Source organism: Chaetodon trifascialis, chromosome 14 (genome assembly GCF_039877785.1).
Source record: "Chaetodon trifascialis isolate fChaTrf1 chromosome 14, fChaTrf1.hap1, whole genome shotgun sequence".
NCBI classification, from domain to species: domain Eukaryota; kingdom Metazoa; phylum Chordata; class Actinopteri; order Chaetodontiformes; family Chaetodontidae; genus Chaetodon; species Chaetodon trifascialis.
Genome location: NC_092069.1, coordinates 16,036,003 through 16,063,306, shown reverse-complemented (window position 1 = coordinate 16,063,306; position 27,304 = coordinate 16,036,003). Strand labels below are relative to the sequence as shown.

At 41.0% G+C, this 27,304-nt stretch overlaps 2 protein-coding genes across 2 annotated transcripts in view; one reads left to right on the top strand and one right to left on the bottom strand.

The window, feature by feature from the left end:
• LOC139341967 (sorting nexin-14-like) overlaps positions 1-18,898 on the top strand; it is a 97,176-nt gene extending 78,278 nt beyond the window's left edge. Inside the window, exon 31 of the transcript XR_011603022.1 lies at positions 18,886-18,898. The gene's annotated coding sequence lies outside the window, so the exon portion shown is untranslated. The remainder of the gene's footprint in view (positions 1-18,885) is intronic.
• Positions 56-27,304, bottom strand: part of myo6b (myosin VIb) — a 38,643-nt gene continuing 11,394 nt past the window's right edge. Inside the window, exons 12-33 of the mRNA XM_070978741.1 lie at positions 26,925-27,069; positions 25,310-25,467; positions 24,827-24,918; positions 24,303-24,375; positions 22,563-22,690; positions 21,627-21,722; positions 21,073-21,243; positions 18,779-18,817; positions 18,463-18,556; positions 17,434-17,564; positions 17,137-17,214; positions 16,898-17,027; positions 15,747-15,837; positions 14,636-14,786; positions 12,095-12,303; positions 11,928-12,006; positions 9,155-9,315; positions 8,972-9,022; positions 6,358-6,461; positions 4,607-4,741; positions 2,962-3,180; positions 56-1,846 (exon numbers count right to left, since the gene is read on the bottom strand). Of these exons, the coding sequence (XP_070834842.1) occupies positions 1,647-1,846; positions 2,962-3,180; positions 4,607-4,741; positions 6,358-6,461; positions 8,972-9,022; positions 9,155-9,315; positions 11,928-12,006; positions 12,095-12,303; positions 14,636-14,786; positions 15,747-15,837; positions 16,898-17,027; positions 17,137-17,214; positions 17,434-17,564; positions 18,463-18,556; positions 18,779-18,817; positions 21,073-21,243; positions 21,627-21,722; positions 22,563-22,690; positions 24,303-24,375; positions 24,827-24,918; positions 25,310-25,467; positions 26,925-27,069 (2,735 nt within the window). The 3' untranslated portion in view covers positions 56-1,646. The remainder of the gene's footprint in view (positions 1,847-2,961; positions 3,181-4,606; positions 4,742-6,357; positions 6,462-8,971; positions 9,023-9,154; positions 9,316-11,927; positions 12,007-12,094; positions 12,304-14,635; positions 14,787-15,746; positions 15,838-16,897; positions 17,028-17,136; positions 17,215-17,433; positions 17,565-18,462; positions 18,557-18,778; positions 18,818-21,072; positions 21,244-21,626; positions 21,723-22,562; positions 22,691-24,302; positions 24,376-24,826; positions 24,919-25,309; positions 25,468-26,924; positions 27,070-27,304) is intronic.

Here is a 27,304-nt window from a genome sequence, read left to right as displayed (position 1 = left end):
TGAAAAGCACAAAAATCAAAAAATGTTTGCACAAAAATCAAGGACACATCCACTTGCTGTTTATTAATGGTTATTGATCGTGACTCTAAATGCACTGGAAGAGCCATAAAGAGGATAACATGGAGAAAAATGCAATGACGACGCCCTGAAGTACAAACATGTTTTCATGTTGTGTATGGCTGTTTGCTGGTGTTAATTTAATTAAAAGAAGAAAAACCCAAAATATCCACACAGGAGAAGCTTAAATTGGTTTTAATCCAGTTGATCACTTAATGGGAGTGAGCCTCAGATCAGCGATGACATCAGCAGTACATTAGCCTTTGTTGTTTAATTAATGTACACTTTAATCTCGTTAGCTGCTGTTACCGTTAGCATGGCAGATCCATTTCCAGAGCACTAACAGCTAGCTGACTAAGTGTGTGAAATATCTCAACTGTTCTCACTTAATTATCTACAGAATGAATCATTAGTTACAGTATGTATTTCTCAGTAAGTAAGAGTGAAGCTAGATAAAGGTTGTGCATGAGTGTTCAATGAGATGACTGAAATGTTCTTGGCCTCAGCAGCCGAGGAGTCAAGTAATCAGATTAATAAAATATTACGCGAACAAACACAACACGCACACACAAATTACATTATTGCCTGTAAAACAAACCCAAGCCCACAAAACTGCAAACATGAAAGCAAATGTCTCCATTTCCCTCTTGCATAACAAATGAACAACAATACAAAAAAAGATTCATTTTTTTAAGGATTTCAACAGCTAACGGAGTATCAGACTTGTGTATACGCAGCATGAAAATAATGAACGCAACGCTTCTTTAAATGAATTAATCTTTGTTAGAAAATGCATTTTGGAGCAAATATACCTTCGGACTATTTGGACAGTCATTAAAAAGTAATGAAGATTTAGTGTTAACTTGTGTCAAATGTGTAGATGGAGGACTGAAATATAATAACTTTTATAATGAATTTATCAAATAAAGTGTTATATGATTCTACAAATATGCATAGAAATATTTTATCATGACTGTATTTTAAAAATATATTTTATTTCTGATTAAAGACCTCTTTCAGTATTTTAAGCAAAAAGCTATCATTAATGTCCCTTTTAAGCTACATGTGTGGAAAATTCTTACTAAATAAATGAGGTGTATGTTGAACAGTAAAGTATGACTTGATAGACAAGAGTGTGACACACTTCTAGAAGCGTCACTACAAATTTCTCTAACAGTCAGATTTACTGCAGATCATTGAGGCGTCAGGTTAATAGCTGAAGAGGCTACGCACCTATTAAGACTTCCTTGGCGTAGAGCAGCGACAGTGAGCAATTTAAGGCCTCACAGTGGTGTTTTCTATTCAAGCACAGATTTAGAAGAAAGCAGAACACAAATGCTTCACCAACGAAGGTGTTACACGGCAAAATAAAGATATAAAAAGTGAAAATAAACAACATTCAGGTTTTTAAAAAGGAGATGACTGTGTGAGTGAAACACTGAGCGCCTACAGTGAGATTGCAGTTACTTCTTTTCATCCCACAAACCGCAGGAACACTGTGCCGCCCTCCAGTGTGCATGTTTGTGAGTCTGCGCGTCAGTGTCATGTTTCAGGACCGGACTCCAGGTCGTGCGCTCATCCTGCTGCTTTCACTTGAGGAGACTCTGAAGCATGGCGGTGGCGTGTGTGGGGCGAGCCTGCTTGTTCTCGATGGCTTTCTTGAGGTACTGAATCCCGTCGCAGCGTTCCCAGATTTCTTCAAACTGCCTGGGCAGGATCTCGGCGCCCCTCTTCCTGGTCAGACCCGTCTCCTCCAGACTCAGCTCACACATCTCCATGTCATCTTTCCCTGAGTGGTGGACGAACGAGGACAGAGGTTCACTGAAAGGACACGTACTCATGCATGCAAGAGTTATCCATTTACTGTACATTTACTCACCAAACACCTTTAAATAAATCATTCAAAGTGGTGCTAAAACAACTGATCTCACATGTAAGGATTATGCTGCTTTCCTTTGATTTATATATCTTATAAATAAACTGATGCCTCTGGGTTTTAGACTGTTTGTCAGACGAAACAAGCAACTGGAAGGTTTTCTTTTTACTCTTGACATCATATACACTAAACCAGCAGTGGCTGAGCACTGTGAGCCTTCGCAAAATGATTAAAGAGATAAAAAGAAAAACATTTCTGTTATCATGTAATCATTTTCTCAGATTTTTTGGCATTTTTCTTTTGAAATACTAGATACTTTTACGATCCAAGCCTCTGAAAATCCTTCAAATTAAACAATCTGAGGAGGGAAAAAAGCTTCAGCTCTTGTCAACACAATAGGATAATCAATAACGGAGTGAACACTGTCAGCTGAAGGCATCTAGTTCATTCATTCATTCACAAATGATCATAAAGAATACACTACACAAGATATGTGCTAAAATGCGAAACTTTTATTTGGTCCAGCTCCTTAAACGTGGATGATTCTCTGTTTTCTAGCATTATAAATTCACTGATATGTTTGGGTTGTGGAAAACAAATGAAAAACTAGACTAGTTTATAGACAGTTCAAACATAAATCTGAAGGGCAACAATCATCAAGGTTATAATAAAAAAAATGTTTGTTTTTTCCTCTAATTTTTGCATTTTCTTATGAAATATCAGATGCTTCTACAACTCAAGTCTTCAAAATTCCTTCTAATTGAACAATCTGAGAAGGAAAAATCACTATTTGGTTGAACAGCTCACAACTTTTCTCCAAAGTTCATGACCTGAGATGAGGTCACAAGCAGCTATTGCTTCATTTTAAGTGGTCACAAGTTGAAAAGGCTGGGAACCACAGGACTAAATGATTCATTGAATATTAATATTTAAATCAATAAAAGAAATAATGGCAAGTTAATGTTATGTAAGGGACTGCATAAACAGGTTGTTCTCTTTGTCGTAATTCGGAAAAGCTGCTGATTTACCTGCAACCAACACAACAGGCCGTTTGTCTGGGTGAAGCTCCATCTGTCTGGCAATCCAGGGCCCGTCGAAGTGAGCGTACCACCAGCCCTTCTTTTTATTCTGGGGGTCTTTGTACTGGTCGGCGGGCCGGATGAAAGGAATGCGGAAATATCGCTGCTGGCGGTTCATGGCCACTTCCTGATGCTGGGCCGTCATCGGAGGAGCAGGGTTCTGTTCAGCTGCAGTGGGATCAGGAAGAAATTTGCATTCAAAGTGTTGCTGGGTCATGTAAACAACATATTCTGAATGGAGCATTTTCTGATGAAGACATGTGGGATAAATTGATATTATTCTGGTTTTAGGAGCAGTTTCTGCACATGTATCCAGTGCAGTTTGGGACACATGGCCTCTTGCCTTTTTAAGGTCAGCTCTGTGCGTTGTCCAGCCAACAGTTTGCAAGGCTGGGATACAGATGCAAAAAACAGAGAAGCCCAAAACACAGCAACTTTTAAAAATTATGCAAGACTTGGACATCAGCAGGCTATTGTACACCAATGGCGCAATGCCGACCTTTTCAGGAAGGTGGTTGAATGACTGAAAGAACGAGAATGTATTTGTTGATCAGAGTGTGCGCGGCTGCATATAAACAGAATATTAGAGGAATATTCATTTTCATTTGTCATGTAAACAGCTTAGTAGGAATATTGTCATTTTTGGAATCAGGGCAAAACCTCTCATATTTTGCACATGAAAACATAGTCACTGTTAAGAGGAGCATTCACAACAAAGCATCTGGTCTTAAATAAATGGAACCTCATAATACTCATGTTTTTGCATGCTTTGCTAACAACAGAGAACACGCTGAGCGGGGCAGGAAACAAAGTATAAAGCTTTCAAAACATGCAAGATCAAAGAGGAAATGCCCAAGTAAATATCACATGGAAAAGCCAGGTAAAGCAGCTTTTAGCCTCTTATGAAATGGCCTTGATAAGACCCCTGCTGCATCAGCAGAGGCCAAGAACAGGATCCAAATATAAGACAAACAAAGCACAGGCAGTACGGCTTTCAGGAGCTATCATATCAAAAGAGAAAGGCGACTAAATATAGTGAAAGTGGTAGCAACAGTGAATCTAATGTTCCCATTCCCCATCAAATTTAATATTTGTGTATAAGGAGAAAAAGAAAGGAAATGAAGGGAAATGCAGAGCATCGGAGAGCTTTCAAGCAGCTACATAATGTGTGTGTGTTTATGGCACCAGCCATGCTTGGCTGAGTTGAGAATGAACTGAGCAAAGCAGCGAGCTGTCGTACCAGCAGCTACTGAACCTGACAAGGCATGGCTGGCAGTTATTTGCTAATTAGAACAAATATTTCTGACAGAGGCAGATTGAAGGAGGCTGCATTTTTAGGCCCTGGTGTTTTGTCGGCTAATTGAATGTTAAGATACATGGGCAGGTTATTTGTAAGCAGGTAATTCATTCCTGCCAATGACAGCGAGAGGCCAAAGTGGAGAAAATAAGCACTTTTCGCACCTAATAATTGTGCACATGTGAAATGTACAGTATGTTTATGCATTTGTGAACATACAGGCTTGTGCAGGTGAAGCATTAAATGAAAGTAATTTAGAGCAAATACAGGGAAAAATGTCTGTCTGTCTGTACTCACCATAGTCAGTGACAGATTTAGGAGCCCTCTGATCACTTCCGTCATCGTTGCGCTTCTTGTTCTTGGACTTCCACGCGTGATAGACCTTCAGACGACGGTGGAACTCCTCTCTGCAGGCTGCCAGCAGCTCAATGTCTGCCCACACAACATGACACCAGTGAGAACTCAAACGAATGAACAAGCAAAGGCCGATGGCAACATGGACAGACATGGAAGGTACAAGTATGACTTCCATCCCACGACTCCAATTTTAAAGAAGTAAAATGTGATATTATGAGCTTGAAATTAATGTTAAAGCGATACTTGATTTATTATTGAACTTCCAAGGAGTTGGGAGGCTCACAAGAGACGGAAAAACAAAGAATGATCCAAATTGAAACATGAGAGGCAGAGATGGGTAAAGCTTGAAAAACCCTGGATCCTACATTTCCCATAATGATAATTGTTGGAAAGATCTGGGCTAATTTATGAACACCTTTGAACAAAATATATAACATAGGTCTACTATTTTTAGACATTTTAAGGCATACTTTTAATTAATATAAATTATACATTTAATTAATGGGCTTTAGAGGTACTGGTAGCATGGATTTTGTTGCCTTTGAACAGAGCCAAGCTATCTGTTTCCCCTGCTTTCAAGTCTTTGTGCTAAGCTAAGCTGACTGCCTGCTGGGTATAGCCTCCTGTTTAATGTGCAGATATGATTCTGGTATCAATCTTCTCCTCCAGCTCTCTGTAAAGCCTATTTTAAAGGGTGATTGTAACACTGTTTATAATATTATTACATGATTAATGCTACTGAAGAAACTGGAAACAACAACAAAGATCACCCTGATGAAGGTCAAGTAGCGGAAACATTTAAGGAATAAAGCTAAACATACTGGAGCGAAGTTGTGCACTGTGTTTATCTTTGATTAACTTGTACCCGAGCTCACGATGTAACACAGTATAATGAGGAGTTTTGGGGACTCACACTGTGTTTTCTTTCTTATGATGACATATAAAGAAAACATTCAGAACATTCAGTGCTTTTAGCATTAATCAGACTTCGAACACAAATTTTTGGTATCGCCACCGGCACCACCAAAGCAAATGGGTTCCACAAATTAGCCAGATGTCCTTGGAATCCCACAGGGGATATCAGAGTCCCTAACACAGATCGGAGCACTGTATACAGAGGCACTTATTAAGGCATCGACAAGTGTGGCAGCAGAAAGGCATCTGCTTTTCACGCTGACTGGGGGGGTTGGGGGGTTGGCTGGGAACGACTAGGAAGGGCAGAAGTCTGCCATCTTCTATAATGGAGATAATTTCCTCTCTCCACCACTAAAACGCATGATGATGAGCTGTAGCAGCTGTGGGAACATCCTCAGATCGGTCTTTCGACTTTTCAGGCAAGACATCTCGTGCCCGCACCCTGTACAGCTGCAGTCTAAGCTATTTAACAGTCACTTTGGCTACTCCAAAAATTACAGGGAGAAATGAGTGCAGATGAAAAACTTGCATAGAGATGGCGCTGCACGCTTTTGGGTACACAAAGTGCCAAAACACGAACCGCTGAATCATTATGGTGGGTTCTGAAAACTGTAAATACATTTTGACTGGAGGAGGGGGAAAGAGCTTTATTATGCATCTCACTAACAGCTCCACCACCTTGATTTGTTTGTTTGTAAAGGCTGGATCAATGCACACACACACTCTGTTGTTAAGGCGGCATCATGCTGAACTTGGGCATGTTCAGGATTTCTCACCACAGGAAGTGTTGATCACATCTCGCAGCTCAGCGTACTTCCACTTGCTAAGGTCATACTTCTTCACACCAGCAGCAGCTTTGGTTGCCTGCACCTGAGGACCCCTGTAGTGTGGAACAGATGAACGTGGGTGAAAGAAAAAGAAAGGTGAGTGTGCAGACAGGTGAGGGTGTGACACGGTGGGACTCACGGAGATTAAGGGCTTGAGCTTTCATGTCTTTCAACACTGAATATGATTTCACAATCAGAGAGGTTCTAAAAGAGCAGCAGCTCCTCAAAGTACCAAATACAGACTTTACACAGTGAATAACTGACGGCAAAGCAACATTTGATGTTTAATTACACTGGATCTGATCATTTTCAAGCATAATATGAAGCAGAATTTCAATGGCAGACAAAATGCATGAATTTTAAAAGGAAAACAGGATTTATTAGGCATACCGCCCTCAGTGAGAAATGAAAACAGATGCCTCACTTCTTTCAAGCCCTCCTCATTGTCTCAGCTGATTAAATTCACATTAGAGGCTGGTCAGCAGGGGAGCTGAAGAGCAGAGTTTGTCCACATCCTTGCATCCCACTGTTTCAACTCCACTTAAAATGATGCAAAGCTCTTCTAATGTTGCAAAATGCAAGCTTACATCTGCTGGTCTTTTGAGTATTTTTTTAATTCCAGGCTTATTATTTTAACAGGAACGAGAGACGAGAGAAGATGAAATGATGCGGCACTTTAATATATGAATCAAATTGACGGCGCAGAGTTTCAGCTACTTAAATGACTGCTGCTGGAAGTCTGAGCTCCTGTCAGCCGTGTCTCCAGCTCCCCTGCTGAGCTGAGGCTGCTAATTCAATAATACGAAGGATTTAACTCCTCTATTTACAGTCGGCATAGCTGCTAATGTCTCAGAGCAGAGGATTACTGATCTACGAATCATTAGCCAGATTACCATTACCATTTATAATTCATACTGACTGGAAAGATGAAACTGATTCAGGCTCATCGTCGTTCTGGCTCAGACGTGTGCCAGTGTGTGATGGTGATGAATCAGGGCAAGTGCAAATGAGGCAATGGCCCAGGCTTTGCTGAACAGGAAATGGATGCTTGCAGAAAGAGTGAGGCGGTCCTCCAGCTACTACCCCAGAAATGCCAGCCAGTGTGTTTGCTTCTCCTGCTCGCATGCTTTTATGTGCTTAAGCTCTGTAGTGTGCACATATAAGACACGTGGCCTTTCTTGGCTACAGATCTGCTATTGGTTTCCAGGGGCCATCTGACTCACAGGGATGGTAGGAGACATGCCACGTGGCCCCTGGATGCCCGAGCCAACACAGACAAGATTACAGGCTATGGGATCAAATGTAATTTGGTGCACACTGGACCTGCAGATAAGGCCCATGCAGGCTTTGAGAGAACTTCTTCTGGCTTTTAACACCGAGTGGGGCTATGGAAATTCAGTCCCATTTACACAGTGGAATTCAAAGTAGGACAAAGGTCTAGGGAATGACATGGGAAGCTGTGGTGCTGTGTTTGGGTGAGAGTACAGTAGATCCAGTTAGCAGTTTACACTGTGTCACAAAATCACTCACCTATTCACGACATAGTGTGTCTCAATTTTAAACTCGCTATAAAGTAAACTATGAACTGTCTATTATATAAGGAACAATGAGGAGTGAAAACAGTGAAAAGAGTGATTTCTAACACTCGTGTGCAAGGTACATTAAGCTGTAAGGAATCATGGGACCTGCAGTATGTACTGTGTTCCTGTGTGTACCCTGTTAAAAGTCCTTGGTGATACTAAGACGGCTCCACCCGAATCATGGTGCTTTCCGACCTGGTCTCAATCAGGACACCTTGTGTTGTATATTGGACCATTATAATTGTACATTACATATTTTATCGCAGCAGTCAGGAAATCTGTCAGGACATAAATATTTGCTAAGAGCTGTCTTCATTCATAGCAAAGACTCTGAACAGCTGGTAATTAAAAGCCAGCGATTACGAAGGAGCTTTAAGCAGCATGTACTGTGGAGTGAGTGAGTTAAGACCTTCGGCAACATTTCTTATGTAATTATGAGACAATTACAAAGCAGTTGTTAACTACACACGTATCCAGAGGAACATGAACACACATTCATAAAAACTCTAAACTGTATGTGTGAGTCAGGGGAAGCACACAGATACTCAGGCTCGTGAGTTTGTGCTGTGCACAAGCACTGCAAAGGATACAGACAAGCTTTAACAGACACATGCAGAGCCAATTAAGAAACAAAAAGATACATACGGCACATTTTGATCCACCTCTCATTTATGATTCCATGCGCCAGCTTAATTTTTGAACAACTACACATAATTATCCTCTGAGTGGCTTATCTTATGATTCATGCCACATAAAATGACACACATGACACATCTAAATTTGACTGGTGATTTCTTAAAATCAAAGGATTTTTATGTTGGCTTTGCATTGCTGATATAATCCTGCATCTATCTCAAGGAGTTGAGACATTTAGGACTACAACAGAGATTCAGACAGACAGCGAGGGAGCGAGTGAGTGATTATTGTTGGTGTTAGGTACACTTGGACACGGGCGGTAACAGAAACCTGTGCTGATATCTTACATGACAGAGGCTGAGGATGCAGAGATAGGAAGATCTGAAAACGACCGATCACTGGGAGAAAACACAGTGACAGGAAAAATGCAGTTACACACGCATGCTGAGGTCAAAATGATATTTTGTTTAACCTGGAGGTTATTTCCCACGCTGCTTCTTTATTGTGCACTGTGCTCACATATACACTACCTGCGCAGGCCAGCGTCCATCTGCCCCTCCTCAGTGATGAGCTCTGCCTCACTCTGTGCGATCCTCATGGCTAACTCCCTGTCTCTTCTCTCCTGCTCCAGCATGGTGGTGCGCTGGGCCTGTTCCTCACGCTCCAGAGCCAGCTGAACCTCCAGCTCCGCCTGGAAACACACACACACACATCTCTGCTTTTAATGTGACTTTAGAAAATCTACATAAACCTAGATCCTGTCTACACACCAATGCTGTCCTGTGTGCCAGAGCCTTCATAACAATTAGAGCTCTGCTGCGTGCCCAAGCCTGATTAGACCTATTTATCCAAGTTGTAGGGCTGCTAATGAAGCATTACTGGTCATCTGTCTAGACACAACAGGGCATGCAACAGAAAAACATTAACAATAACAATCAGTAGGAACATTTTTAAGGGTTTGACCGAGATTTAAACTCCAGCTTTTTTCATTTTTCACTTTTTCACGAACAGAAATATTTGTTAACAGTACAAACTGTATCTGCCCAACAGACAATTAAAGGGCATATGTACATAAAATAATCCATCCATCCATTATCTATACCGCCTATCCCTTTCGGGGTTGCGGGGGGCTGGAGCCTATCCCAGCTACAATGGGCGAGAGGCGGGGTACACCCTGAACCGGTCGCCAGCCGATTGCAGGGCCACATGCAAGGACAAACAAACATTCACACTCACACTCACACCTATGGACAATTTAGAGTCATCAATTAACCTAATGAGCATGTTTTTGGTCTGTGGGAGGAAGCCGGAGTACCCGGAGAGAACCCACGCATGCACGGGAAGAACATGCAAGCTTCACACAGAAAGGCCCCGCCTGACCCGGGGATCGAACCGGCAACCTTCTTGCTGTGAGGCACGCGCACTACCTGCTGCACCACCGTGCAGCCCTGTACATAAAATAATAATAAATAAAATAATAAATAATAAACAATCTATCTGTGTGGATCTTCCTATAGAAAGCAACTAATTAAGTCCACGATGGATACTTTTCTCTGAGGAGCTTTAAATATGAATGCCTCTCCCGTTAAGATATATTATTCATACTGTAGGATGGTCCAATCAGCAGCTGTGACACATGGCCAGGGTGAAGCATGAGAATTGAAATTCAAAATTATGATGGCTTCAGTATGAATGTTGGGCTGCTTTATATCGACTGCAGACACACATGTACTATGCTCAAAATAGCTTAATGCAGATTTACTGGAGGCATGTTATGCTAAACCAAACACCTCTCTTTGCACTCTCACAGTGAATTTGATCATCTTCTCTAAAAAGTCAAATCAAATCTATTTTTTTTGCAGCATAAGACCCATGAGATGTGTCCTCACTCATATTTCACAAAAGGATCCTGGAAAAAAAGACATAAAAATGGCTCCATAAATTGTTTTTGATTTTTGTTTTGAAGAAAATAAACACTGCAGAGTTGAAGCCTGGATGGTGTGCAGTAAATAAGATTAGGTTGAAAGACACCATGATACATAGTTTGAAAGGAGAAAGATACAGTGCTATACTAACCTTTGACACAGCAGAAAATAGCAAAGAACACAGTAGATCGAAGTCACAGCAGACACTCTTAGAAAGTTTACTGCTGCAGCTTTCAGCTTTAGAGCTGCAGATAAACAAACTTTGCAAAGAGTCTCCTGAGACATGTGGCTTACGACAGCCTGGTGTCAACTGTCTCACTACTAAAAAGAAAAAAAAATGACAGCATGCAAATAACCAACTGGCCTTAGGTGAATAAAAAAAGGGCTTTAGAAGTGCAGGAGGTGTGATGCACCTGTAACAGATGGATGAATGGATGGTTAGCAAAGGTGAGACGCACCGGCAAACCTGCAGAGGAGCAGGTGCATGTCGTGATAAGGCCAGAGGAGAAACATTAAGGAAAGGAACAGCAGTGAAACAAAAAAGGTGTCAAATAAAAAGTGAGTGAGTGAAACAGGCAGAGATGGATAACAAAGGACAGAAGAGCGCAGAGAGGAATTAAGTCGTGCAGTTAGGAAAAGCTCAGCAGGAAGTGGAATCATCAATCAAGACCCTTTGGGCAACCCTCTGGGAATGTGACCAATGTCATGACCCGGAGACCAAAGAGCTAACAAACGTTTCAGCCAGAGGAGGCAGCAGGTGGGGTCTGCCACTGTGAGGACACATGAGAACCACATGGGGAGTTTTCTACCATTTCTCTTTCTAGCCGTTAACCGCAAAACACGCTTCATATTACATCCTTGGAGGCCATTGGATCCATTTCTATGGTCAGTATGGTGTCAAAAATCAATCTCTAGAGACATGAAACTTGCCTTAATTTAAGTCATCAGTATGCAGGGACTGTTTTGATCATTTTTGTTGTGTTGTGTCACTGTCAATTAATAAGCAAAATCCTCTTCTTAATCAATTAATCTTTTGATCTATAAAAGGTCAGAACACAGTGAAAAGGCACATAAAAGGTTTGATGAGTACATGGTGTCTTGGACATGCAACACTGTCCAAAAACTAAAGGTTCAGAGAAAATGTTCCAGAAGTTGGAATCAGTGAATTTTTGGCATTTTGTGAGCGCTCAGTCTCTGGGGTGAGTTAAACATGAAGCTTAGGAGAGTCTGCATGGAGCCATGAAAAGCTATAAAGACCTTATACATGAAACACAATTTGATATTCAAACTTGTATATGGTACTTTAAATGGATTTCATCGTTTTAGCAGGATAGTCCAACAGTAGATGGAAAAATCTAAATTTGATGGTGGTCCAAACCTGTATCACTTTCTCTTCCTCCTCCCTCTTTTTTCTTTCCTCCTCCTCCTGCTTCCTCTTCAGCTCCATCTCTGCTTTCCTAAAATGTTTGGAGAAAGGAAACATTTACCCTGACCAACTTTTCACATTACATTTACCATCAATTGTGCTGATCATCCATCACTTACAGTCTCCTGTCCTCTTCTTCCTGTTTGCGTCGTTGCTCCTCCTTCTCCCTCCTCTTCCTCTCTTTCTCCATCTCTTCTTCAATGTGTTTCAGCCTCTCACTCTCTTCCTCCTCCTGCTTCTTCTTTTGCATTGAGGAGAGCAGCTGCTCCGAGCGTTTCACCAGCCCCTGGTACTCCGTGTCAATCTCTTTCCAGCTCATCACTGTGGCCTTGGGAGAGAATGAATGAGAGTGTCAGATCAAAATGATCAAATACTTAATATTTCTTTACCAAACTGTTCAATCAATTCTCAGCCACACGACTGAATTGAGTTAAAAGTTATTTGTTGCTTTGAATGCAATTATTCATATGACTCATATAAGGAAGGAATTTAATAAAAGGTCTTAATTTTTTCCAGAGGACTGATAGAGAGCTTCATCACATGGTGCAATGACAGTCGCCTGAAGGTCAATATGAACCGATGAGCCTGTGGTGGACTACAATGCATCAAATATGGATGTTGCTGCAAAGAAGCTGCAGATTATAAAACGCAGATGTTTCTATTATTATCCTTTATCCTTTATCGCCTTTATTTAACCAGGAAGTCCCATTGAGATACAAAATCTCTTTTACAAGAGAGATCTGGCCAAGGTAGCAGCCAGTCAGAACATATTAAAATGCAACAAATATGACATATTAAACAAACAAACAAACAAACAAACAAACAAACAAACAAACAAACAAACAAACAAACAGACAAAAAACATACAATATTCCACAATAAAACAACAAGAACAACTATTAAAACATAGCGGAGCGGACCTCTCAAGAAAAACAAGCACATGTCTCCGTCACCACATTCTATTGAAATAAAAGGTTTTATTTAGTTTTATTTTTTCTCTTAGCGACCTGTGAATGAGCCCCCACTGAGTGAGGCCACGTCACACACGTGTTCAGCACAGAAGATCTATACGATCACCAGTTTCAAGGTGGACAAGATTAATGTCATCAATTCAGTATCCGACCACATGTGAAATATGGTCACATCCTGTGAAAAATGTGAAAAATAGCCATTACGATGTCACAGTGAAGTTGTCAACACTTCATCTTTTTATCCAATGAGACCTTTGTGTGAAATACTGTCATAATTAGAGGAGGAATTCTTGAGTTATGGCCAAAAAAGCACGTTGTCATAGTGACCTTTGACCACCAGAATCTAATAACTTCATCTTTGAGACCAAGTGAACACTTGTGCAAGATTTGAAGAAACTCCCTCCCTCACTCCCTCCTCTGTTCCTGAGGTATCACATAGGCGAGGATGGGAGGGACCTATGTACAACCTGAAAACATAATGCCTCCCGCCAGGGCTGTTGCCAGCGTGGAGGTGTAATAAAAATTGATGAAGTTCGTTCAAGATGGACATTTTAATTAAATTTTGCCCTTTACCAATTTTTTATCAGGTGATAGAGTATTTTAGAGGCGTGACATTGACTGCACTTATACCATGACTCTGCTCTCAGACTCTGTTACAACGGCACAACCTTCGCATGCGACAACAGGGGAAGACACTGACTGACACTGCCACAATGCTCAATTCCCCACTATACTTGTCAGACAATCAGCAGGAGGAGAAGAGGTCACCGTATTGTGAAGATTCATTAGAGGGAGTCTCTAATGGTGACACACGGAGGGAAGATGACAAGGTCTTGTCCCCGACGTATAGAGGCCTGAATGACAGCCATTGGCATCTCATGCATTATTCACTGAGAGATGCCATGCCAAGAGCAATTTCTAAGCACTCAGAACGCTATGAGTGTTGACACTGGGGCTGCTAATAGGCTAAAAGAGGAATGCAAGGGAGGTGGAGAGGCTGATTGGGGTAGAGGGGAGGGAAAGGGTCAGGAGTCACAGGTGCTTCAGTGTCAATCCAGATACCGCCAGGAACCTACGAGCGCTCTAATCGTACCTGTGGGTTGCATACAGGTAATGAGTCGGCATTTTGAAAATTAACACTACTGGGGACTTCAGTGTCTGCACAGCACGTGGATGTGTTTGTGATGATTTACTGTCCCTACAGGGCCCAATAAGACAGGAGCTTATTGCGCAGGGAGACCTGGGATTTCACTAACTATGTCTGACAATTTAGCAAAACAGCTCCACTAAATTATATTATTGGGGAGGAGATGATTTCATCTTCACGTAGCTCTTCTTTTTATCCTGAGGAGATTGAAAATATTGATTTGGAGAGAAGGAACGAGAAAAGGGCGCAGACCACTCAGGGAAGGGTAGAGTGAACAACAGGAGACTGGCTCTGCCGAGGAGCTACAGGTGTGAATGTACACATAAATCTGAGGCAGTCATGCTCAAAGCTGTGAGCTCTAATCTTCTCTGGATGAACACAGATAAAGAGGAACAGCAAAATGTTCCTATTGCCCACACTGTATCATGCTCAAAGCACCTGAAAAACTGTTCACATGAGCATCTTACCAGAGCAATAATCCTTGGGTGATACGAAAGAGGTGAAGGCTGTCAGGCCTGCTCACAGACCTACAGATGACTCACCTTTATCTTTGCTAACAGAGCGTCGATGGAGGTGGCCAGCTCCTGAACCTGTTTGGCCATTTCCTGCTTGCCCTCCTTCAGCCCGTTCACCACCTTATTGAACCGTTCCATGTGTTTCTTCAGGTGTCGGACCTTCACCATACCGTCAATGCTATGAAAAAAGAGGAAAATGCACACTTACTCATGAAAATAACTGAAAGCATATGGGGTGTTTCAGTCGTAAGTACAGCTGAGGCATTAGTTTAAGACAGAATTATATAAGTAATGCAACAGTGAAGATTTCCTGTTCTATTGGCAGATAATTTTGTTTATTTTAAGTAATAATTGCACACACTATGGCCCATTGCATAACATCACACTTTGACAGTTAGCTTGTGGGTCATAGTAGCTAGCAGAGGAATATTATGGGCCAGAGATGTGTGTTTGGATCACAGCTGGTTGTTTATATTTCCAAGAGTGTGGTTGTATCTTAATTTATTAGTGTTTACCTCATTCTCCATCTCCTGACTATAATGTAGGTGTGGGTGGAGGCCAACAGTCCTTTACAGCTCTGTATCAGTCTGTACTCACCTTGCCCACTGTTGAGTGAAACCCTGGTAACTTAATCCTGACCACATATTCTGCATTAAACTGGGACTCAACAAAGACACTTTAGATGCCCTTTCTACCAAAAATAGATATATTACAGTTAGGAGAAAAATCCTTCATCCTGTGTGTATGCTGGTATAAAACATTTCCTCAAGCATCCACACACATACTGTCACTCACAATCAAAATCTGACTGTGAAAAAAGATCTGAAATCCCATCTTCTGGATGGCTGCTCTCACTGGAGCCATTTTTTCAAATGCAACCCAATACAGCAAGACATGTGGTATTTCCCAAAGCAGTACAGTGACACATCATGTCTCCACAGATGACTTTCCAGATTGATCTGAACTCCTAAATGTACAATTTGAGAAAGCCATCAAAACCAACCGAGCATGAATCATTTTAAATAAAAAGCACACAGTCAGGTGAAAGAAAACAACACAAGAGAGCAAAGGGCTCAGACAGACAGGGAGATGGTCAAAATTATTTCTGTGTGTGTGTGTATGTGTGTGTGACACTCACCGTGGCTTATGCTTCCTCTTACACAACCACATACGGACCGTCTTCTGAATCTTAATGCAAGCCAAAGCTCTGTACCTCATCTTGTTACGAACTGTTGGTCAAACAAAGACGTATTATAATAATACCTCTGGGGGCCGAGGAGTTACAGTACTGACCATTGTCTTCCCCCATCTCCCCCTACCCACATTTCCTGTCATCTCTCTACAATGTCTCTGTAATAATGTTCTAAAAATGCCACAAAAATACTAAAAGCAGACACCGATATGCATCTGCACAGTTTCTCATCTCCTACATCATTTATATACTTATTTGCTCTTCACTGCATGAAGCGGCTTATGGGAAAAAAAACAAAGTTATTCAATGGAAAAAGTTAAGCAATGCCCTCTTTAGATTCAAAACTAAAATATTATAGCCAAACCCTACTGTAACTAATGATATGCATAAGGAAAATGTACCTGAAAAGTAAAAGAATACTGCAATAATAAAAGCACATATAAATTGCTATAATGGGTACTATCGATCAGGGACACAAACAAGTAGTGCAGAATATCATGTATGCACTAAAATGCTCTCCCTCTCTCACGTTCCCACACACATACATGAAACTGCGACAAGGTAACATGTTCAAGGAAACAAATGACCAGAACCTGGGACATAAATTACCTCAGGTGACTTATGCAGGAACTGTGTGGTCAAGCAGAGGCAGCGTTCTGTTATGACTCTAATGTAATTTCATTTGATGCTTTTACACAAATAAGCAGAAGCCAGCTGGCACTTCGTTATATGGTGGAAATCAATAACTTAGCACAGAGTGTAATGGTTCAAGGAACTGCTTTTAGAGTACTATTCCATACTGCCAGAGGCGGCTGCTTTCATTCTTCAGAATGAATGAAAAAATGTGAAATATGATTTAGGATAGCTATCAGGGCTGTTTAATAAACTGTGAGGAAATGACAGAGCATCAAAGAGTCATTCAGTGGAAAGTGAAAAAGCTTAACGAACTAAAATAAGTTGTGCAACTGGCCCTTCCACTATTATTCATTTTTTGACTCTTTCGTAGTTTTTGAGAAGTCTCATGTGATAATACACACTACAGACACTCAAGGCTGCTTCTCACACCTCACAACATCGGTTCAGTGGATTCAACCTACGTTTGATGACAGACAAGCTGCACCACTGGACCTTCTTCCAGCGGCTGCACACCAACCACGTGTTGACTTTCTTCAGCAGCTCTGCCAGGTGGTCTGGATCAGACTTCATGATCTGGTCAAACTCAGCGAACTGATGCACACACACAAAAACACAAATTAAGCTAAGATCTTTGTAGTTCTTCTCTTGTTCTGCATCATGACCTGCAACATGAATAAGTAATCTGTTGGCGTCTCTGTACCTTTCCAGGGCGGAAGAACACTCTGGTCAATCCAAACTTGAAGTCGTTGTCATTTAGTCCCAGAGCCTTGAACAAAGCCTGCAGAGGATCACATTCACATTCAGTGACACAGCAACACTGTATATGTGGTAAGAATGTAGGTCATTTCACTGCTAATCATTTCCCAATGGGATCAGTGTGGCTATAGGCTTTTTACACAAGTAATTAGGCTTTATTTTAAACAGATTAGCTAATTATTTAAACCAAAAAGGATGCTTTGTGTTTCTCCAGTGAAGGGGAGGTTTATGTGACCCCCACCTTGCAGAAGAGTCGTGGATTCAGGCGTGTGAGCTTGTCAGGCATATACTGTTTATACATGTTGTAGAGCTCATGGAAGGGGGCTCTGGAGGGGAACCCCCCCTGCATCAGGTCCAACACAGACACCATACCTAATCAAAACAACACACAAACAAAGAAGAAAACTATTCAAGAGAAACATGACTGGCTGAGCAATTACAGTACACTGTAAAAAGTGCACTGCTGATATTCTACCAAAAGACCATTATGAACTTGAACGCAAGCAAGCTGACATGTGTCAGCATGCACATTTCTGTTTCATTTCTGGGAAGTACCGTATCCGTGTCTGACGAGTGAGTTTGCATGTGAAAATAAGAAAAGATCTAAATGCATGAAGGAACAATGTCACTTTAATCACAATCAGCAAGGCAGTTGCAGGATCATATTGACTTCAGCATCAATTAGCAGAATTAACTGATGTCAAAATACATAATTTAATACCATTTCATGTTTTCTTAAAGCAACATTAAACAAATGACAGACTTCCCCTTCCATCATATTCCATTTCCCAAGTGCAGGTGGAGCATGTAGGAGAACATCAAAACTATTTAATGCGACAAGGAAACTGTCTAAACAGTAATGACAGTGACAATGATATACAGGACAACCTGTACTGAAATGTCAAATGTCCTCCCAGGTTTTCCGTGTCACAACAGACAGAAGCAGTGAGAGGAAATGTAATATTCACATATCCTTCATTCTTTAAAGGCTGGAAGAAAGGACCAATATTCAGTTCCTACGCTTGACTTTCATAAAAAAACATCAAATTCTATTAAAAATACATTTTCTTTCATGAAGCTCGAGAACGTCGTGTAGAAATATGGTCCAGTATTGTCGTCCATCTCCTGCATTTACTAAAAGTGTGAACACTGTAACACTGTGTGAACATACCCTTGTTATATTATTCTAATTCTAAAGATGTGAAATTCTGAGTATAAAAACTAAAAAAAATACTCCAGTACATATTGTACATAGCATTTTTGGTCATACCTGAGCACTGCAGCTGTGAGAGAATCAGAGCTCCTTCAAACTGATGGCTGACCATCCTCAGGTTGGGTTTTACACAGCGGATGAAACTTGAGCCCTACACACACAAAGATTATTGAGGAACGGTACATCTCAGTCTGTGCCTGCCATCTTTCTAACTGGCATCTGAATCACAGCATGGAGTAACAGCACTGTGATAAGTTAACACATTGCAGTACATACTGTATATTGTAAAGGGTGAATTATTTCATAGTGATTTTGAACAAGAAAGCAACAAAAGTTGTGTGGAAATAGATAATGAAACTGACAAATTACTCACAGTACTGCGAAGCTTTTCCAGCAGCAGGTTCAGCTGGGTCTGTGTGTGCAAGTAGATAAAAGGAAATGGTTAATGATTTGTTTTTGTTGTTTGTGAGGTGAGGGAAGGAAGCAACCTGCCTTAACAGTCGTGCAAGAACAAAGGCAGGGTAAATTTATTTGTATAGCACCTTAGACAAAGAACACACGACAATATAAAAGAGAATATTAAGTTTTAAACAGAGTAAAACAAAGTAAAATTGTGAGTAAAATAAGCAAAATAGAGCAGATAAACAGCAGAATAAAAATTACAGTGAAAGATATGAAAAAATAGTCCCAAATTAAGTGAAGCAGTGGCAAACTCAGAACTGGAGCAGACCTCAAGTTTTCTGGAAGTCTGCTCCAGACATGTGGTGCATAAAAACTGAATGTTGCTTCTCCAGGTTTAGTTTTACCTCTGGGAACAGAAAGCAGACCCCACCCAGACAAATTAAGAGGTCTGGACGGTTCATAACCAATCAGCAGATTAAGAAATGTGTTTTTGGCCCTAAAGCATTTAGTGCTTCCTAAACCAAAAGCATAATTTTAAAGCTAGTGTAAATATCTTAGTGAGGACTGAATCAGCTAACTTTTAATCTTTTCAATCAATTCACTCTTACAGTATCTTTACTTAACTAAAGACAATTTTGTCATCTGCATAATTAAGATAAGATACTTTCTTGTTTCCATGATCTGCACTCATGGGAGCAAGTAGATGCTGAAGAGAAGAGGCCCAAGTATGGAGCCTTGGGGGACTCCACATTTCATTTTTGTATGCTCAGGTGCACACTGACCAATAGAAGAAGTCCCTGTCCTTCGAATAGTTTTCTGGTCTGTCTTGTAACATGTTGTGGGCGACCATGTTGAATGCAGCCCTGAGATCCAACAATATTAGACTGAAACTTTTCCACTGTCTGCATTTAAGCGGATGTCATGGTGTGGTGGTGTAGACAACATCCTTACTAGAAAGTATAAAAACTATTGTTTAGGGCTTAGAATGTAAACAGTCTTTTCACTGATTTTACTTTAAAATGGGGGCTGATATGAACCTATAGTTGTTCATTAGTGAGTCTAGATTTTCTTTTTTAGTAGTGGTTCAGTAACTGAAGTTTTCAGGGACTGTGGGAAATAGTCTGAGAAAAGACAAGTGTTGACTATTTGCAGATTTGGTGCCAATGCGTTTTTGAGAAAGTCTGTAGGTAGAATATCAAGGCAGTAGGATGAGGATTTTAAATGTCCTCCGAGGCTACATGGTTTATAGGTTTCACTTGTGTTGTACTCACTGAACTGGTTTTAAGGGGATGCAAAGACAATACAAATGCTTTAACCTGATAAAAACGAACTCACAGCTCATGTAATTTGCTGAATTTCGTCAATGAAGAATGAGGCAAATTCATTACATGACTTAGTAGATAAAAGTTCAGGGGCTACAGACACAGGCGGGTTTGTGAGCCTGTCAACAGTATCAAATAAGACACATGCACTAGTTTTACCTTAGCGGGGGCAATGGCATCAATAACATTTGTAATTTTAGAACTGATATCTACAAGCATGGGGCAGGTGTGGGAGAGAAGGCCTGAATGAATAATTCATTGGTGTTTTCAGCAATATATTGTTTTGTGATGAACTCTGATCAGAAAGAGCACCACAACTTTAGAAATGTTAAGACCTGGAGATGATTAAGTCCACAGTTTGGCCCTTATGGTGTGTCTATGTAAACATATTTCAAAGTCCCATATTTCCTCTCCACATGATCTTTGTGCTCGAGTCCAGATCTGGTTCATTAGTGATGAAAGCAAAGAAGCTGCAATGGTGATAAAGTAACCTTGTGCGAAAGTAAAAGACTGGATTCTGCTCAACCGCTCAAAACGGTTTTGTGAGAAGGATTCAGTGTTTCCCTCTCGTTTTTTTCCACTCCCCCGTTCTCTAACTCCTCTCTATTACACCTCAAGCTGATTTTATCCAGCTTTATCCACCAAGGAAGGTTTTCTCAGAGGAAAGAGGTGGAGGAGGCTGGAGGGAAACTAAGAGAGGGGAACCCTGAATGAGGAGGAGAAACAGGGAGAGGAAGAAGAGTGGAAAGGTGAAAAGGTACAGTACAGAACAGATCTGGAGGTCAGAGTGAGAAAATCTGAAAAGCTTAAAAGATACTGGAGCATTGTTAGCTATTAACTCTTTTTTAAACTGATGAATAGTTCAGTGAACAAACATTAGAGTCAATAATAAGTATTGTGGCATCTACGTTAAACTCTGTTCAAAAATAACAGCCACTCCGACCTTGAACTTGTTGCCGACACTGATGAAGCCCAGTTTTCCTGCCTTCTGTTTGGAGTCCTTGGTGGTGTTTGAGTTCTCAAACAGCTCTCGAACAAATTTGTCTTTCGATTCACACACTAAGCTCTCCAAAGACATGTGGAGGGCATCATTATTCTTCTCCACAAACCGAGTCTGTGGGCACACACACACGCAAATGCATTCATTTATGTAGTGGCAGACGTTTATACAGATGTACGAAATGCAAAAAACAAATGAAGAATGCATAAATACATTTTGGACTCTTTGTGAGCCAAAGAAAAACAATTAAAAGACAGATTTTGATGAGCATTCTCCAGTATTTTCTGACATTTTATAAAAGTAGCAAATAGATGAATCAAAAGATTAACCAACAATTAAAATAATCATGAGCTGCAGGTTTAGAATGTGCTCAACATGGGATTTGCTCCATTGACGTTGAGTTTTAGTTAGCTTTAAATGCTAGTCACGTCACTGTCTTATATAACTGATAACTATGTAGGACAGCCCTACATAATAAGACCTATGTTAAGAATTACAGTTTCATAGCAGACTGCTCCAGCAAAGTGCCTGATGATAAAGCCCTCGTCATCCCGCAGATTCCTGTGAATGGCCAACTTCGACTTCCTGGGAACCTAAGAAGGAGAGAGAAAAAGCAAGTCAAATTTAACAACAGCGCTAAAACACATATGTATTGATTTCACTCTAATCCTATCCATCACCATCTCTACAGCAGAGTCATGTTTATTCACACCACCTGGGTAATTTGTGGTTATTTAACATGTTTACTTTTATGGGCATAGAAGTAAATAACCACTACACACAATCAATCGCAGACACGTTTCTTAAATGCCACATTCATCTTATCTGGTTCAAGTATTACAAAGGACCCCAAAAATCCATTATCAACACTACTCTTCAGGATACAAAATAAAACGTAGCATTTTAAGCCTCATTAGCTTCCACAGTGAGGAAAACCATAATAGATTATCCTTAAAGTGTGAAAACTGTATAGCAGAAATGTTCAGAGCACATTCAAGCACTTTAAATAAAGATTAATGTCTTTCAGCCTATTAAAAAATATAGACTAGGCTTTACTTGAGTAATAACTCTCCCTGCAATAGAGCGTGGTTGCAGCCAGCCACCTCTAATCTTAAGCTTGAATTGGTGTCAAGGCTACAGTTTTAAAAGGATTTCATGCTTGCAGAGATACAGGCAGAGTGACGAACAATAGCGACAATGACAAGGGACAGAGGGAGGGACTGGGACTGTGCAGCATTCACAAAACTGCTGTTACAAACAGGCAGAGTAAAAACAATCACAATGACAAAACCAGTGTGCAGATACATTGCTGTCTGGGCGCACAAAAGAAGTTACACAAAGAAAGAGGATAATAGCAGAATACTGGAGGGTAAGCAAAGGCAGAAGGAGAGAGAGAATAATAAACAGAGTGAAAGAGGAGCACAGTGTCTGACCGTCAGTCTGAAGTGGTCTTTATGCTTGCTGTGAACAGCCAGTGTAAAGTGTTGGTCGCTGGGCTGAGGAAGACGGTTCTCTTCATCTAAAATATCCAGGACTCCCACCAGCTTTGCTTCCACTAGATCTGAAAACAACAATTACAAGTGTATCAGCAACAGCATTATGGTAAAGTCCAGCTGTACAATGTACAGTGAAGAAAAGTAATATCCTAATGCCTCAGAAGACACATGAAAACCTGAAATATTACATCAAATGCTTACACAACAATAAAACATGAATGCCTACTCCGGTATTTAGGAAGGGGTGATGTGGGAATCATAGCGGCCATTATGATGCAGAAATTAAAAAATCACCAACCATTCAGCTTCTGAATTTTACATTTATTGGAAATTTCCACTGTTTACTGTTTTTGGATGTGAATATTCAAAGCACAAAACACGTTCATCAGGATGCTCATTTAGCCATATATCTGAATTATTCATATGCCATGCTGTGTTTGGAATACAATCTAATAGCCAAGGACCTTAGAAAAAAAAACATTTGCATGAACAAGCACCTGTGCATAAATCGTGGAGATTGATGAGTGAATTAATGGCCGACCCAAATGGTCATTTGCAAGTCATAAATGTTATTCACGGCTGTCAGTTAACCTCGCACCTGAATAATCACAACCTTTGAAATACAAATCAAACCTTGATACACTGACTACTTCATCCCATTAATTCGTGTATTTGTTTGAGGACAGATACAACAAAAACAAGGGGGTTTCATTTCTCTGGCTTCTCGTTGCACCAAAGGAGGCCATAAAACCCACAAACACTCATTACGCTTGGTCCCGTCAGACACATGGGTACGCCAGATTCTTGGATAATGAGAAGTCAGTATTTTTGTCCCCCTGACAGGTGTATTTTTGCTGCTCTGACGTGTAGCCCAGAGCACAAGGAGGGAACGGACCAAATGAATGCCATGTGGGTAAGCTGATGCTACACTTGAACCAACCTCAGTACATTTGCGGTGTGCAGGTTGAACAGACTGCCACATCTCTGTCAGTCATTTTATGGTTTGCAGCACAAGCCCTCAAAGGCAACACTTCAGCTTAATGATGTCCTTGAGTGTCACTCGATGGTCCTATATTCACTCCCGCGAGGTACAGATGCATGTAGAAATCAATACACATACTGCCACACACGTGTACCTTTGATTCCTGGCATTTAAAACCAGCTCAAGTCAGATATCAGATATGATCAATGTCCTGCGTCACATTTTGGTATTTTGTACAACCTCGATCCCAAAAAAGACAGTATTCAACTTCATAGATTTTCTGCTTATTCTGAATTTGATGCAGCAACACGTTTCAAACAAGTTGGGACAGGAGCAACTAAAGACTGGGAAAGATGTGGAATGCTCCAAAAACACCTGTTTGGAACATTCCACAGGTAAACAGGTTCACTGGTAACAGGTGAGAATATCATGATTGGGTATGAAAGGGGCAACTTGGAAAGGCTCAGTCATTCACAAGCAAGGATGGAGTGAGGTTCACCACTTTGTGAACATGACTGTACAAAGGATGTTACTTCATGGACTCAGGACCACTTTGTAAAACTGGAATATGGATTGACTTTTGAAGTAAGACACTTTTTGATCCTCAACAGTGACGTTTTGCAGGGTGCGGTGCTGAACGAGAAGGTGGAGGTAGTGAAACAGTGTGTATGAGGGAAGCTGACAAACACACTTACCTATACAGTCCTGGTTGTCAACATAATGCACCTCATTCACTCCCAGCCCTTCCCTTTGATACAGCTCTTGCTCCTGCACAGACATGGCCAAACATCAAAAATCAAAGCTAAACCAGCATTCTGAAAATGTCCTGATATAAAATTACTTTACATTTTTCTGAGAGGCTTCTTCCACTTCAAAAAACAAACAGAAAACCATCAAAGCACAATTCAGATAATGAGAAAGAGGCCTAAACCAGAATAGTGGCGCCTTAACTGGAGACCTTGGAAGAGAATAACGTTAAGAGATCACAAGAGAGAAGCAAGCCTCATCATATCCCTTGAGAAATTATCATTCTAATGAAGGAGGAACGGAGGGAAAATATAACTTGGGAAAGATGGAGAAGCTCAATGTGCCCATCACGTCCTCCTCCTCGTGAAAGAGTCAGTAAGTTTGGCTTGTGAGTGGCATGACATGGCAGGTTTCCCAGGATACGGAAGTAAAACCACACTGAATCACCTTAATCCATACGCTGCTCACCCACCTCTTTCAGAATCCGCTCGTTGAAGAACTGCTGCAGTTTCTCATTGCAGTAGTTGATACAGAACTGCTCAAAGCTGTTATGTTCAAAATACTCTGAGAGGAGGAAAAAACACAGGAGGCAGAAGAAGAAAAAAACATGTATTTCAATTAATTTTCCAAAATGAAAATTTCTCCAAAGCCTGGGTTAATTATGGCAGTCAGGGGAAATTAATTCTCAAGCATGAGCCCTGATAATGAAGTGTGTGTATGCATTAGGGTACTTATATTAAGAAACAAGCTGCACAGACAAGGATCTCTGAGGCAGACTGTTTTCTAAACAAACCGATAAAGATAATGTACACAGTTCCACGGCAGCATTAAACTTGGGAACTCGTATTTTTAGTTTGTCCGTTATGTTATCAGTGATGTTGGGCGAAATCTACACACTATACTACGTTTGCCTGAAACTTCCACATTTTATTGAAAAATATCTGCATTTCATTACCAAACCCAGCGATGTCCAACACCCCGATGAAGTTGGAGGAAGTCTTGAAGGGGAAACACTGGTTTACTCGTTTGACCACGTGATCGAAGAGGCGGCTGTACACTGCCTTGGCCAGAGCATCGCGGGCATTGTTTGCTTGTTCCACCTTTAGAGGTACCCTGGGGGCAAAAACAAAGTGGGGCAGTGAGAGGCAGTCTGAAACTGGGACATGCTAGTCTCTTATTAAACCTCTTTCTTTTATTTTTTTTCAAATCAACCCAATTTTCACGTGGCAGCAAAAGTTTAGCTGTGTCGTGCCATTCCCCTTCTGATCTCTACAGTCGAGCTCGATGATTGTTTTAAAATCAGGGAATCCCAGACAAAGATGAGGTATTAAAACCAAAATATGAACCTTGAACTCCAATGGACTCCCTAATGGCGATTTAACACAATTTATCTTTAAATTATTTAGAGGGGTTGACTGTATGAACAAAGTGCAGCTCCACAGTGACCCAGAGTTCAGCTCAGCCATCCCAGCCGGGAAGAAGGTGAATTCAAAATTAACAGGTCTGCCATGATAGATCGTTAACCACTTTTTTCATTTGATATTCCATCCGGCAAGTCGTAAGAAAAAAGAAAAACCCTCTTCCACTCTTCCATCTCAAACAGGAATAGTCCACCTACGCTAAGGCTAAGGTAGCTTATTGAGTCAGAGACCAGCAGTAAGCCTTAGAAAACACATGGGATCCTTACAATTCATCTCAGTGACAGGCATTCTTATTCACTGCAATGTTTCATATGCACACTAGTTAGAGACTCAGTCATCCCTGATACCATCACGTCCACCACCCCCTCTGTAACCCTCAACCTCCCAGGGGTAGGCCGGATCTGTCTGGGGCTTAATGACAAAGCCAAGCTCCCTTCGCTCCACCTGCTCCCCAGACACCGAGCCTTTACTGTACTGCAGCCATGCTCGCCTGCCTCTTCAGATACAGGCTGCATTATTTATGTGGAGAAAACACTTCCAGGCCAGGCCAGCATCTGGCCCTCCTGAAATATTAATCTATCAAACCTGGCCCCATCACTCAAACACCACATCACCAGCACACAGGAGCAGTGTCAATACTGCACCACATGGAATCGTGTAAGAAATACAGTTTACCTGAGGAAAGTAACCCCCAAATCCCTCGACATTTGTGCTACTCTGTCCCTGCGTTTCATATTAGTGATCTAGCAGTGGTGTTTGAGAGTCACAGAGCACTTGCCTGTAAGGAGTAATAGGATATATCGTCCACTTTTTATGATAGAACCATAAAATAAAAGGCTTAATTCAGTGTCAGGATTTAATCTCATTGCCTTGCACAATAAAGACATTTTAATACTTTGCAGACTTTGCAGACTAAGCACAGCAACAACTGCCGCTGCCCGTGTCAATTAAATTCTTGTTGGTTAATCTCTGTCAAGGATTATTGGCTATTTTTAGACCTATCACGAACTCCCTGTCGTCACTCACAGAGTTCAGTTTGAGTAAACAATGGCTTCTAACGGGACGAAGAGGACCATTTTTCTCAACAAAAACATCAAAAGAGGCTGCAGAGAGTGAGAGATCTTTGGAGCAGGGTGCTGTTGTGCTTACTTAATAACTGTTCCTTTGGCGCCCCCTGCTGTAGTGAGCATGACCCTGGTTGTGAGGCTGACACGCAAATCATCCTTGTCCAGACCTAGCAGATTAGCACAGTACTCCAGAGTCTGGCCTGACTGATTCTTCAGGACACAACCACCTGGAAGAGACACAAAAGCCTTAAAACAACTACAGTCTGTGGTTCTGAAGATCAAACCATCAGCATACCACATCAAGATGCTCATTTAATCCACAGAGACTTTGATTTTAAAGACAGTAAGAAAAAGACTGAGCCAGACAGAAGAGAAAAAGACAGATCTTGGTTACACTAAAAAATGTGCTAACATTTATTAACAAAACTAATTTATATCAGCTTGTGATGTTCATTTCAATGG